Below are 14,665 nucleotides of genomic sequence, written 5' to 3'. Positions count from 1 at the left end.
CGTTTCACCTGCATCCATGGCAAGCATCCTCAGAGGTAGAACCAAATCACACAACAGGAGAAAATGCCTCTAGAACATGGCCATATAGCCCGGAAAACCTACAACAACCCAGTGATTCCGGCCATGAAAGCCTTCGACAATATCTGAATTTTTTAGGAGAGCTAGGGAAAGGCCTATGCAGATACATAATTGCTCATGCATAGGGATGATTTTTTTCATGTTATGAGCAACTAGAGAAACTGCAAGTTGCTTCTGATGTGAATTGGCCGTCTGCAAGGACGTTGCCCAGGAGAGGCCCGGATGTTTTTGATGTTTTACCATCCTTGTGGGAGGCTTCTCTCATGTCGCCGCATGGGGAGCTGGAACTGAAAGAGGGAGCTCATCCGCATGCTCTCTAGATTCGAACCTCCGACCTGTCAGTCTTCAGACCTGCCGGCACAAGGGTTTAACCCATTGTGCCATCAGGGGCTTCTGGTGATGAAATAGAGATGACATGCACATATGGATGCATTTGTAAAATTGATAATTTGACACCACTTTGCCATGGCTCAATGCTACAAAATCATGGGAGATGTCGTTTTAACATGGCCTTTAGCCTTCTCTGCCAGACAGTGCTGTTTCTTCACCAAACCACACCTTCCATCATGCCACAGCATTGAGCCGTAGCCATTAAAGTGGTATCAAAACTGCATTATGAGTGGTGTTACATGCTTAGGAGTATTTTAATTTTGGTTTGTGTGTGTTTTGCATATTATGCACAGATGAAGATGTGTTACAGAGCTTCTGTGCTCTGGATAAACTGAAAAAACAGGTCTATACTTGAATAAATCTTCAGGGTATTTTTTCAGACAAAAATGTTGACTACAGAAAAAGCATTTCTTTGCGGTAACTTTGTAAGGATTTGAAGAGAGACCATGTCAAAGGGCCTAGTTTTCATGGCCATCTGTTTTTCATGAGCAGCACATACCACACAAATTCAATCAGCCAGAGTTGGCCCCTTTTGCGAGAAATGTTTCACGTCCCAGGCTTCCTCATATGTTCCCTTGTCTAAAATATGTTTCCACACTCCTCTCCACTTGGCAGGGAATAAATATTATTCCTTTGCCTATGGCACTCTATTCCTTCCTCTGCCTCATTAAGCATATGCTTGTCCTTTTCAATAATTAAAAATCTATTTAATTTAAAGGGAGACATGTTGTTTACAGAAAGAGAGCTCTTGACATGTGCAAAATGTTTTGAGCACCCTCTAGCGGATTTCTTCTGTGTTGGCCATTTAGGACTAGAAGCTTCAATATTACAAGGCTTTGTTTTGACAGAAAACTCCTAGACTGCTCTTGGAAATAATTCAGCGACAATGGCTTTTAAGAGCAAAAGCTCTAAACAAATTGTAACCATGAACAGCATCAAATGGTATTAAAAGAAGTGTCTTCTCCAGCTAAGAACTGATTCCAATTTAGTACAAGACATGTAGATGAGGTTGCAGTAGCCTGTTATTACTTGCATCAGGTAATAAAAAGGTAAAGGTTTTCCCCTGACATTAAGTCGTCAAGTCCAAATCTGGGGGTTGGTGCTCATCGCCATGTCTAAGCTGAAGAGCCAACATTGTCTGTAGACACCTCCAAAATCATGTGGTCAGCGTGACTGCATGGAGCACCGTTACCTTCCTGCCGGAGCGGTACCTATTGATCTTCTCACATTTCCAGTTTTTTCAAACTGCTAGGTTGGCAGAAGCTGGGACTAACAGCTGGAACTCACCCGCTCCCCACATTTGAACCTGTGACCTTTCAGTAAGCACGTTCAGCAGCTCAGGGGTTTAACCCATTGCACCACAAGGGGCTCCTACCTCATCAATGAAGAATGAGCCATCTTTGCAACTTTACAGGAGATTGTCTGAAGGTTGAAAAGATTCTTTCATCTTCTCTGTCTTAAGCACATAGACAATTTATTCAGGCATGGCTTTGGTCATCATGATCAAAGTAAGATGACAATTAATTGCATGATCTTATGTGTTTGCACAGAAATAAATGACTTTGTTCAATTGTGCTTCTTTCTACGTAAATGCAAGAGTCTGTTTTGCCTGTTGTAATGAGGATTTGACATTTAAAATATAAGATTAGGTACAGAAGATGCATAAAACTAATTTAAGATAAGACTGTCCAACTCTGATTAAACCATTATTCTAACCTTCTTCAATGTAAATGTGCTTACAAATCCTTCCAATAATAATAGAGTACAATAATAAATGCAACAAAATAACAGAATAAAATAATGGAAATATAATAACAGTAATAAGAGTAAAATAATAAATGTAATAAGAACAATAGAGTAAAATAATAATCACAATAAAGAGCAAAATAATAAATATAATAAAGTAAAATAATTAATATAATAATAAAAATAGAGTAATGTAAATGTAATTATAATAAATAGAGTAAATGTAAATATAATAATAATAATCCAGTAAAATAATAAATAACTTTGACTCGAGTATAAGCCAAGGGGGCTTTTTCAGCTTAAAAAAGGGCTGAAAAACTCAGCTTATACTCGAGTATATACGGTATACCTATCATGATTAGCAACCACTAGTAGGCTCATCTGCCGTGAATTGATCCAATCTGTGATCATCACAATGTATTGGAGTACAGAATTCAACAGTATTTCTACTGACAGTAGGGCATTGGTTTTTTTAATCTCTGTTGAACGTTTTACAATTTGGCTTCAATGGATGCCTCTGGGCTCTGTAGTATCAGAGTTGGAGAAAATGTCTCTTCAGCCACGTTTCATAATATGCCTAATTACACACTTCTAATATGCTGCCCCTTTTTTACCTATCCAAAGATGAATGTTGCTCACCAGTGTTCTTCCATGTAAGAAAAATAGCAAACTACCTTACAAACAAAGAAAAGAAACATCAAGTGTTTTATTGGGAAAAAAAACTCTTAAGTTATAAATTAACAATAGCCCTGAACACAAAACTGTATTCTTGCTTATGAAGTGAAACCTCATTTTACTGCCATTATAGTATTGTGCTACAATGCAGAACTTGTACAAGGTAACAAATACTACAGCTACCGTATATTTAAACACAAAATATTTCCAAAATTCCCTCAGTTACGTGAGTTAAAACAATCTAATAATAATAATTTTAAATTCAGCAGTTCAATTGTTAAAGACAGTCCCAGGGATACACAATTTTGAAAAATGAATGACCTAAAGTGTATTTTACACTTCTCTCCTAATATAATATTTTGAAAGGATAAAATGCAATAAACTGAAAGTTCACACTACAAAGTTAACTGTTTTAAGAGTCTTTCACAAAAGCATTCCAACATACTTGAAAAACATGTGTCTAACAACTTATATTACAGTGATGACAAACTGACCTTATATAACCAATTATCATTTTTAAATGTCCAAAGCTATTTGGATTTGCCTACTAATGGGCATTATTGTTGATCCACTAGCTGACAACAGGATCATTCTCTCTACAGGATTGTGGAACAGAAACAAAGACTTTTTTACATCCACAAGAAAATGTGTGGATGATCACACATTAGTTTTCTCTTACCTTAAAGACTTGCTAGGAATAGGGCATGAGCACAGGAAGAAGCAAGATTTTAGTTTAAGATATTTGTCTCTGAGGTGGTGTCCCATTTCTAGAGAAGCATTTCAATGCATTATCATATTATGTTTTAGAATGTATTTTACCTCTTCATTTGCACTTCATTCTGCTCCAAGTTTAGATCAAGCTAAAATATACCACTTCTTACCTCTGGTTCTGTGCCTCTGGTTTATGTAGTTTAAAAATCAACACAAACATTCCACATTTTTTTATTACAATAAAGGAAGGATACCAGGGCACTCTTTCCTCCTCCTACCAATCCTTAATTTTGCAGGGAAAGAGGAGATCCAAAAATACTTATGAGCTCAGAGATCTCTGGATTTGGAAGCTGGTGTATATAAAGTTTAGACAATGTGGAAGATGAAAGGGAAACTGCTATGTTTCTTTTTTAATATAAGCTACATCTTAATAAATGACAGTCTGACAAATGGGAGACTCAGACTACTCCTATGTTACACAAATTCTGAACTACTTCTGTATCTTGATAACAGACCAGCTAACTTCAGTATTAAGACCTAATTGAGGAACATCTAAGAAGGGCTATCTTCAAAATAGAATTTTATATTCTCAGTACCACAAGAAAACAAAGACAAGAAAAGTTGTGAACTGGAATATAGCAGGTCCAATCCTACCTCAAGTGAAAATAAACTCAAGTGAAAAACCCTTGTTTATATTATAATTACACTGTGAACGATAAACAGACTGTATGGCTCTTCCCATCAAACTAGAAAGGCTCTCTGCACAGCTTCCAGCCAATGCACAATTGTAATATCTTTAGGTTTTGGCAGCGTCAAGACAGTAACAACAGTCTGATTTAAACAAATAAATCATTTTAGTGTAGCTGCAAAAACTGTACAACTGGACAAAATGGGGCCTATTTACAAAAATGCGGGGAACATAAAGAGTAAATAAAAGAGAAAATCAAATTTTCTTTAAAAGTAAGAGAAATCTTAGAGTTTTGCATATTGAAGCAAAAGGACAACACAACAAGGCCATCATCAGTTAATTACCTTTCATTTCAAACAACCCTCGGAGATTTTTGCTCTTTTTATTCTTTGCTCATAAAAAAACTGTCATAAAAAAAACCAGAGACATTAATCTTCTTCAGATACTGACTGGTTACTATTTCTCTGATAGAAATTCCGAGAGTATGAACGAGAACTGGAATTACTATGTTTCCGAGGAGACTTCGACAGAGATCTAGTTGGAGATCCTGAATGCTTTGGGTGCGATCGTGACTTTGTTCTTGAACCGGAACGCCTTCGATGGGACCTGGATGGTGATTTTTCAGCATACTTTGAACTCCTCTGGTTGGACTTTGAACGCGACCTTCTTCTGGGACTCGAATTTCTTTGGGGTGTGATCGATCGTCTTGGTGAGCTAGAATGCCTTGGAAGAGATTTTGAGCGAGACTTAGATTGGCTGTAAGAATGTCGTCTACGCCTTGACCTGCAAATCATCCAGAGTATTAGATAAGGTTTGTAGATCTTGCTATCTATTTATGGAAGGAATACTGTGACCTAAATAGTGTGCTGACTTTATTTGTTAGATATAGTTTTGTTTTCTTATTTTAACCAAGACGAAGCCCCAACTATTTTAAAATAATCGCAATAAAGCTTTAATTTTTTGTGATTGGTATAACAAGTCTGGGACCAGTATAGGAAAAAAGGCAGATGACATTAACCCAATGTCAAGATTCAACAAATGCCTAAATTTCCATATCTAAGAAGAGCTAGCCAAGGGATCCAAATCATGTATATTAAGAAGCAGAGCCACTAACCGTTTGTACACACATTTTCCTTCTCCTGTCTAGTTAGAATCCTGTTCATTTAAAAGCATTTTCAGGGTCAGATTCCACAATAAGATTAGCCGATGTATGTCCAACAGTAAGTTCTCTGAATAAAAAGCTATTTTTTTTCATATTTATTATCAAGATCTGCAAACTTACTCTCTAAAACTGTCCGAGTGTCTCCTGCCCCAGTCCCACGAGGTACTTCTGCTTCGGGTCCTTCTTCGGCTGCGGCTTCTTGACCTTCGGTAGTCCACTGGTGAACACTGGCGACGCTCCTTGGATTTCATCTGACCTGGTGCTAGAATTTAAAACAGAACTGGAACATTGCAAGAAAACTGCAGTCTCCTGTACATTCCACACACATGCATTTTCTGGCTTATTTATAGTGTGTCCCTCCACCCGTTGCTTATTAGTAGTATGTGTTTTACTTTTCATTTTTCATGACAAGGGTGGCTTTCTTAATATTTTATAGACTAAGTAAGTGAAGTTCTTAGAGTCACTTACTTTTGCGATCACCTTGTGCAAACTGTATTTCAATTTGCCGGCCACATACCCACTTTCTATTCAGGTTATAAAGAGCGTCTTCTGCATCACGAACATCTTCAAACATGACTATCTGTTAAGGATGCTTTAAACATGCACAAAGCAAAAAATGGTTTCATATAATATTGACCACAATACTCACATACTATTTAAATCAAGCAAAATGTTCTGATATGCTATTCCAAACTGAAAGCGTAGAGACATTTTATACTTTATGCAGCAATTTGAGTACATTGGTGTTCCTGCAGCAGTTATGATAGTAAAAACAGAATGGAAGATATTCCATGTTAGTCCTGATTAAAGTAGACCTGTTCATTCAATGAAATTTACCTTTATACTGACCCACCATCCAACAACTGATGGAATACCTCTACTCTAGTTGGGACTAACCAACAGAATATCAGGCACATATTCCCAAACAGAGAATTAAAAACAGTTACAGCTCATTAGTATATGTAGCCCGCAAATGAAAAAGATGGCTGCTTCCAAAAGACAAAAACCCAGACATGGAAATGATCCCACTAATTTAATCTTGGCATTGACATTTCACACAAAGAAAACAGGGAAGTATTAGTATGAAAAGTATGGATACTACTGCAAGATAGGTCTCCTTCAAGTTCGAGGTTTCTACATAGTGTAATTTCCCCCAAATTCTGGGAGTTGAAGGCCAAAACATCTAGAGATCCACAGGTTGAGAATCACTGCTCTAGGTTATGCAAAAATAAGATGATGATTATAACAATTAAAATACAGGTTTAGTATTCCTGAGAAATCCCTGGGACCAGAAGTGTTCCTACTTTGTTTTTTTTTTCAGATTTTGGAATACTTGCATATACATAATGAGCTATCTGGTGATGGAACTAAAGTCTGAACATGACATTCATGTATGTTTCACACACACATTTTAAATAACGTTGTGCATTGATATTTAAAACAAGTAGCTGTCGATGTCACAAAAATTACACTAGACCATCTAAATCAGTGCTGCTCAAAGTTATGGTTGCCACCCCCTGAAGTCTCAACTGCCAATCTGCAAACAATAAAAATATTAATATGTCCCATGTACTGGTCCCTGGTGGTCTTGTTGTAAAGCGATCTTATGAGGACTCTAAGGCAGGCCTTCACAACCTGTGGTCCTCCAGGTGTTTTGGATTCTAACTCCCAGAACCCTTAGCCAACTTGTCCAAGAGTCTGGAATTATGAAATTGAAGTCCAAAACACCTGGAGGGCCACATGCTGTGCAAGCTTGTCTAAGGTCGCCCAGTGCGTTTCCAAGGCTAAGCAGGGATTGGAATTCTAGTTTCCCAGGCACTTACTCCAACACCCAGGCCATTCTACCACAAGGGCTCCTAGGATTCCTGCCACGTTTGAAAAATAACCATTGTTGTTCCACCACATTAGATAGTTTGAGAAGCACTGATCTAAATGACTGATATTTCCCAATATTCCACTCAAATCCATTGTACTGGGGAATTAAAAGAAAAATAAACAAATATCTGCAAACATTCCTCTTACACTGTTTTAAGGACGAAACATTTAAAATAGTACAGTTATAAACAAACAGGTTCTTGATCGAAATGGAAGAGCTTGAATGATAGGATACAAAAGGAAATTTTGGCAGTTACCTCCACGTCACTTGATCTTGACCTTTACTCTTTAGGGCTTGCTAGATGGACTTGACAAGGGCCGGAGAACCAACCAAATCAGACTTGGCTTTGACTTTGGAACTTGAGCAAATGTCGGAAAGCCGAAGCCTTAACTTGGTGTTGTGGCTTTGTCTTTTCTTTGAGAAAGGACTTCCCCTCTTCCAGGTTTCTTTTTATCTTTGCCACCCTCCCTCTTTATTCCTCGAAGCTTGGACTTTAAGGTGTCTTTTGGCTTGCCTGCTTGGACTCTATCTAACCAGGTTCATTCAAACTTTGGGGTGCTTGCCAGCCACTGGGGACTGCTTTACATTTTCTGAGACAAAGAAATAAATACATTCCATTAGGATGCAGCAAGACAAGACATCTTCACAAACATGCAGTGACACAAAGGATATTGTATATAAGCAAATCCTCTTGGGCGTCTTGTGTAGAAGTCAAGCGGAACGTACACGTCTACTACGGGGCCATACCGACCAAATTCATGGCGCAAATCCTCAGGCCTGAAGTATTTCAGATAAAGGCAAAACATTATTGCTTCTGTAATGTGGTGTCTGCTTTAACAACATCCAGCTGTAGCACTTGACTTATCTTAAGTTAAAATGGTAAAAGATCATATAATTCAATTTTTCTTGTTGATTTCTTGAAATCTTAGCTACTGCTTAATCAATTTGTTTCCTATCTGGAGGAAACAACACTTACAGGTGTGACTTTTGTGGATTATTCAGGTATTTGATTAAAATGCTCTCTCTAGAAATTGTTGGTCCTCTGATGAGGTTGGGAACCACTGATCTAAATGATACCGAGCCAGATAAACCAAATGTTTTGACTAAAAATAATATTGCTCTCATTTTCTTGGATCATTTTTGCCTTTTCCCTATAGGAGGAGATGCATATTTTAAGAAATTACAACAAATATAATTAAGACTGGAACATTAGCAGTATTTTGCCTTTTCCCTATAGGAGGAGATGCATATTTTAAGAAATTACAACAAATATAATTAAGACTGGAACATTAGCAGTATTTATAAAAGTGTGAATAGTATGTTGAGGAAGAATACAGACATTTTACCACCCACACAAGAAATGCTATAACATATGGTCATCCAATTAAACTGGCTTGCAAGATATTCAAGCAAAAGAAAAAATTATTTATTCACACAACTGGTTGTAGCAAAACAATTATTGCCAAGAGATAATGCCTGAGAGTATCACTTATTTTGACGAGATCAGAAAAGATCCTTTTAAGACAGGACCTAATCAAAAATACAGTGTTTTTGTGTAGAGGTCCTTCCAGAATTTCTAAGCAAATAATTATAGAAATTCTAGACCAAATAATTTCTCAAAGAGTGGAAAGCGAAGGGAGACATAACCTGGATCAGGAACAAAAGGCAAGCAAGAGCTCAAGACACAAGAGGTCTTTGGTTTCAATCTCTCTGGCAGCAACACTAAAGGAAGCAAGGGGCTGAGAAAAATATTCTCCAAGTTGTAGTTTAGAATCTCAGAGTAAAAGACAAAGAAACGGTGATAGTGCAAAGGATCAACGCTAAAGCCCAAATTTTGTAACACAAATTAAGGTCCAGCCTCCAGTTATTATTTCAACCAAGTTTATCTGCCCTTCAGGACAATAAATCCAGGTCATTAATACGACAAGTCCTGCCCTTCAGGTTTATAATCATAAGGCTTGTAAGGCAGCATTAAAGTTTTTGAATCATTGGGAACACAAATACAAACAGCCCCCCACATTCGCTGGAATAAGAGGCACAGGACTCTTACAAAAATGGCCTTCAGTATGATTCTATTGTCACCTTTGAACTGTCTCACAGTTACAGACAGTGGAGACTTGAAAGCAGCTTGCTTGGTATATTTTGTGAACTTGGGATGATCAGTACAGTTTTTTTGGAGGCCCCGGTAATGCAATGAGTTAAACCCTTGTGCAGGACTGCTGACCAAATGACTGGTGGTTGGAATCTGGGGAGCGGGATGAGCTCTGTCCTGTCAGCTCCAGCTTCCCATGTGGGGACATGAGAGAAGCCTCCCACGGGATGGTAAAACTTCCAGGTGTCCCCTGGGCAATGTCCTTGCAGACAGCCAATTCTCTCACACCAGAAGTGACTTGCAGTTTCTCAAGTCCCTTCTGACACTAAAGAATATATATACAAATTTTTACATTTTCTGGATTTTGCTATATTTTGTGGCATGGCCAACACTTTACATGCCTACTTCTATATTTGGAAACAGAAATATCAGGGATATCAAGACATCTTATCTTTCCAGCTTTAAAATACAGATTTACATATTTAAAAGCATAACTCAAAGTAGCAGATTCCAGAAACTTGCACATTCTGCATTCCCTGACTGAGTATGCCTCTAGGCCCAAAACATCTTTCAATGAACCGGATAATAAAATATATACTCCAGCAATTTTAGTCAAAAAGACAACCCAAAAAACCTACGTCGATTTCTCCACAAGTCAATGTGAACACGGTCTCATAAGTCAAAAATATGGAACCACCCCCTTCTCCCTGCAAAGTGGCGGAAGGCAGGAGCTTAGACCATCCTTGGAGAGGCAAAAAGAAATCCCTCTATGCTCTGCCATGGCACCATTTCTCGGCCTTTTGAAACCTTGGACAGGGAAATGATGGCAGATAGGCACAACTGGTCCTGAGATGGCATTGTTGCTTTCCTTTCTTTATAAAATGACCCTTGACTGTCCAGGGGTCATATCAAAATCCATAATTTGGTTGCAAAACCTGCCCTCCACTTATGCATGAGGACATACAGTGCGTATACAGGAAGAAAGAACTCTCAGTGAAGAAAGGCTACGTTTTCCTGCTTTCCACTCAGAAAAATAGAATAGTTTTGAAAAGGAAGTCTGCTTTGCAACAAATCCGTGGAAGTAGAAAGGATTGCGCGGGGAACTTCAGGCCAGAGAGAAGAGAAACCCAGTCCAGTTAGGAAAATCATGGAAGACTGAACGGGAAGGGAAGGAGCCAGGGAAAGGGACGAGAAAGCCAAAGATGGGATTAGAAAGACCAAGGAAGGGGGAAATGGAGAGGAGGGCTACTAACGCCTGGAACATGAAGGCTGCAAGGCCAGTAAGGCCCCATCTATGCTGCTGTAATCCCATTTCTGAATGCAGATCAGGTGATTGAAACTGGATATGGCAGTGTAGAGGCAACCTAAGGGTGCTTCCACATTGCCCTTTATCCCGGGATCTGATCCCAGATTATCTGCTTTAATGTGTTGTCAAAGGCTTTCATGGCCGGAATCATAGAATTACAGAGTTGGAAGAGACCCTGTGGGCCATCCAGTACAACCCTCTGCCAAGAATCAGGAAAGAAAACTGGGTTGCTGTGAGTTTTCCGGGCTGTATGGCCATGTTCCAGAAGAATTCTCTCCTGACATTTCACCCACATCTATGGCAGGCATCCTCAGAGGTTGTGAAGTCTGTTGGTAACTAGGCAAGTGAGGTTTATATATCTGTGGAAGTCCAGGGTGGGAGAAAGAACTCTTTTCTGTTTGAGGGAGGTGTGAATATTGCAATCAGCATTGAATGGCCTAGCAGCTTCAAAGCCTGGCTTTGCTAGCCGGCCCTGATTGTATTAGCTGGCCCTGATTGACTATTGTCTGGAATTCCACTATTTTTTGAGTGTTGCTCTTTATTTAATGTTTTGCTTTTAGTTTTTTTTAAAATACTGGTAGCCAGATTTTGTTCATTTTCATGGTTTCCTCCTTTCTGTTGAAATTATCCACAGGCTTGTGGATTTCAATGGCTTCTCCGTGTGGTCTGACATGGTAGTTGTTAAGAGTGGCCCAGCATTTCTGTGTTCTCAAATAATATGCTGTCTCCAGGTTGGTTCATCAGGTGACCTTTATCAGCAGTTAATGGTCTTGCAGCTTCAAAGCCTAGCTGCCTGCGGGATTTGAGGTTTGTTGGAAACTAGGCAAAGGGGGTTTATATATCTGTGGAATAATGTCTAGAGTGGGAGAGGGAACTCTTGTCTGCTTGAGGCAAGTGTGAATGTTGCAATTGGCCACCTTGATTAGCATTGAATGGCCTTGCAACTTCAAAGCCTGGCTGGTTGCTGCATGGGAAGATCTGAGGTCTGCTGGAAACTAGGCAAATGGGGTTTATATATCTGTGGAATAATGTCCAGGGTGGGAGAAAGAAGTCTTGTCTGCTTGAGGGAGGTGTGAATATTGCAATCAGCATTGAATGGCCTAGCAGCTTCAAAGACTGGCTTTGTTAGCTGGCTCTGATTGATTCTTGTCTGGAATTCCACTATTTTTTTAGTGTTGTTCTTTATTTAATGTTTTGCTTTTAGTTTTTTTAAAATACTGGTAGCCAGATTTTGTTCATTTTCATGGTTTCCTCCTTTCTGTTGAAATTGTCCACATGCTTGTGGATTTCAATGGCTTCTTTGTGTGGTCTGACATGGCAATTGGCCACGTTGATTAGCATTGAATGGCCTTGCAGCTTCAAAGCCTGGCTGGCTGCTGCCTGGGGAGGATGTGCTTTAAACTGGAGTGTACGAGTCCCCAGTGCCAAATAACCTGGGATAAAGAGATCCCCTGGGGCCAGATTCTGAGATAATGGGGCTGTGTGGAAGTACCTTGAGAGGGAGAGAAGAGTAATTTGGGGAGGGGGGACGAGGAGGTGCAGGCAGGGCCCTGGGGAGGCGCCACGCGCACACATGGAGAGGGTCACGCGCGCCTTTCGCGTGGGGCGTGCTGTGGAGGCAGCGCTCTCATCGTGGGAGGAAAACTGAGGAAGAGAGTTAGGACTGAGGGGCCTTTGGATGGAGCAGAAAGCAGCCCCCTGCGTTCCCTTCTACAGAATGGGCCTTTGGGGGCAGCTTCAACAGAGGGACAAGAAGAAGCCCCACGCAGCAGCCCTGTTGGGGCTCCCCTCCCCTTTCTTCCCCCACGAAACCCACCCTGAACTCCCAACTGAAAGAAAGCCTTGGCGCCTCGGGCCTGCTTGGCCTCCTCAGGCCCTCCCTCCCTCCCTCCCCGAAGGCGGGAGACAGTAGTCAGGCCCTTGCCTCTCCTCCTCCTCCTCTGGCTGCTCACCTGGTGGCGTCGGCCACGTTCCTGACGAAGAGGGAGGTGTTGGGGGGCCGCGTGTAGCGGGACATGATGGCGGGCCACGCCTGCGAGCAGCAGCCTCTCTCCTCAGAGAAGGCGGGAGGCCTCGCCGAGGCCCGCCCTGAGATGGCGGCGGCGGCGGAAGAGGAAGGGAAAGTGGGCGGGGAACAAGGCAGGACTGAGGCGGGAGAGGGAGGAGGTGATTTGCCCCGCTCTCGCCTCGGTTTAGGCGCTGTTTCTCCCCGAGATGTGAGGGACGCCTGGCCTGGCCTGGAAGGTGCTTCTCCCAGCGCCAGGCCTTTGTCTCAGGTGGAGACGGACTGGCATCTGGAGCGCCCCTCCCACGGATGACGTCATAATTGCCATCTTGGCCTTCATTGGAGCGTTGCTATTATTATATTTACATACGGCCCAGGTATCCACGGATTCAACTATCCACGGTATACACGCACAAATGGTAGATCTGTGCGAAGGCCAAAGGAGTGGCTCGTCAACGCATCGGATAGGATACACACATGTCTATGTATATATGTGTGTGCGTATATCCGATCTATATAAATAAAAATGTAATGTTCGTTTGTGGGATTAACATAACTCAAAAACCACTGGACCAATTGACACCAAATTTGGACACAATACACCTATCAGGTCAACGAGTGACCTTCACTCATAAAAACACTGAAAAACACAGCAGAAGGAACTCTAAAGCCAAAAAACAAAAATTACATTACCACACATGTGCAAAACACACACATATATACACAAACACACATATACACAAATATATATACACACAGCAACGCATGACGGGACAACTAGTATATGAATATAAACGTATGTATGTATATTTGTGTGTATACACACACATATATGTATATAAATGTGTTTGTATGTGTGTGTATATATATACATACGCATACATACATACATAAAGGCGCCCCCAGTGGCACAGCAGGTTAAACCGCTGAGCTGCTGACCAAAAGGTTAGTGATTCAAATCTGGGGAGCGGGTTGAGCTCCCTCTATTAGCCCCAGCTTCTGCCAACCTAGCAGTTCGAAAACATGCAAATGTGAGTTGATCAATAGGTACCACTCCAGCTGCAAGGTAATGGTGCTCCATGCAGTCATGCTGTCCACATGACCTTGGAGGGGTCTATGGACAACACCGGCTAAGAAATGGAGGTGAGCACCAACCCCGAGTCAGACACAACTAGACTTAATGTCAAGGGGAAACATTTACCATATATATATGTAGAAGCAAATAGCACTAAGCTAAATGTCCATATTGTATTTGAAGAATTTAATCAGAATCTCAGTTTATGGGGGTTGATTGATGTGAAAAGGAGTTATGTAAATGTGTGTGTATATGTGTGTGTGTGTATATATGTGTGTGTACATATATATATATACACACACATACACATAACGCCAAAAAAAGCAAACTTACTTTCCCGCTTTATACAAGGCACATTGTTTTACTGCACCATTGTCTTTAATGGGACTTGGGCCTCCACAGATTTTAATCTCTCCATGGGCTCCTGGAACCACACACACACACACAATATTATATTGTTATATGTCTTATACTATGGGCATGATTTTTCTGCGCCATTGTATATAATGGGACTGCTGGCTGTTAGGAATTGTGGGAGTTGAAGTCCAAAACACCCGGAGGGCCAAAGTTTGCCCATGCCTGATATAAAGGGACTTGAACATTTGCAGACTTACTCATCCAAAGGTCTTGGGACTGAGTCCCAGCAGATACCAAGGGCCCACTTGTCATCATCATTTATTTATATTGCGTCATCATTGGTGCTTTATAAGGCAAAAAAGTGCAAAAGAACAGATCCTTGCCCTCAGGCTTACAATCTAAGACATAGAAGGAAAGGGATGGCAATGTTGACCATCTGAAGTGTATAGGACATTTAAACATATTATCAAACCAAGAAACGAAGGAACAGCAGCTGTCAGATGC

At 40.6% G+C, this 14,665-nt stretch overlaps 1 protein-coding gene across 2 annotated transcripts; it reads right to left on the bottom strand.

Annotated features, from left to right (window-relative positions):
* Positions 1 to 2,900: 2,900 nt before the first annotated feature.
* Positions 2,901 to 13,012, bottom strand: LOC132760789 (serine/arginine-rich splicing factor 12-like). Of its 2 annotated transcripts, none has more exons than XM_060753015.2 (5): positions 12,677 to 13,012; positions 7,999 to 8,103; positions 5,919 to 6,022; positions 5,571 to 5,712; positions 2,901 to 5,071 (listed from the first exon to the last, which is right to left on the bottom strand). In XM_060753015.2, the coding sequence occupies exons 1-5, from the start codon at positions 12,739 to 12,741 to the stop codon at positions 4,717 to 4,719; spliced, it is 771 nt and encodes a 256-aa protein (XP_060608998.1). In that variant the 5' UTR covers positions 12,742 to 13,012; the 3' UTR covers positions 2,901 to 4,716. The 2 variants fall into 2 exon arrangements, with proteins under 2 accessions (XP_060608998.1, XP_060608999.1); XM_060753016.2 differs by having other exon boundaries at positions 2,901 to 5,011; positions 12,677 to 13,010.
* Between the last annotated feature and the right edge of the window lie 1,653 nt (positions 13,013 to 14,665).

The sequence above is a fragment of the Anolis sagrei genome, chromosome 1 (assembly GCF_037176765.1).
Source record: "Anolis sagrei isolate rAnoSag1 chromosome 1, rAnoSag1.mat, whole genome shotgun sequence".
Lineage (NCBI taxonomy): Eukaryota > Metazoa > Chordata > Lepidosauria > Squamata > Dactyloidae > Anolis > Anolis sagrei.
Note: the sequence above shows the minus strand (reverse complement) of the source record. Positions and strands in the feature narration are given on the sequence as shown.

Excerpts from the sequence above, each read along its gene's own strand:
- LOC132760789 (XM_060753015.2), bottom strand. The coding sequence starts at position 12,741 with ATGTCCCGCTACACGCGGCCCCCCAACACCTCCCTCTTCGTCAGGAAC. Across the intron at positions 8,104-12,676 it reads AACGTGGCCGACGCCACCAG|GCCTGAGGATTTGCGCCATG; the intron begins GTGAGCAGCCAG and ends GAAATACTTCAG. Across the intron at positions 6,023-7,998 it reads AGAGGATTTGCTTATATACA|GTTTGAAGATGTTCGTGATG; the intron begins ATATCCTTTGTG and ends ACAGATAGTCAT.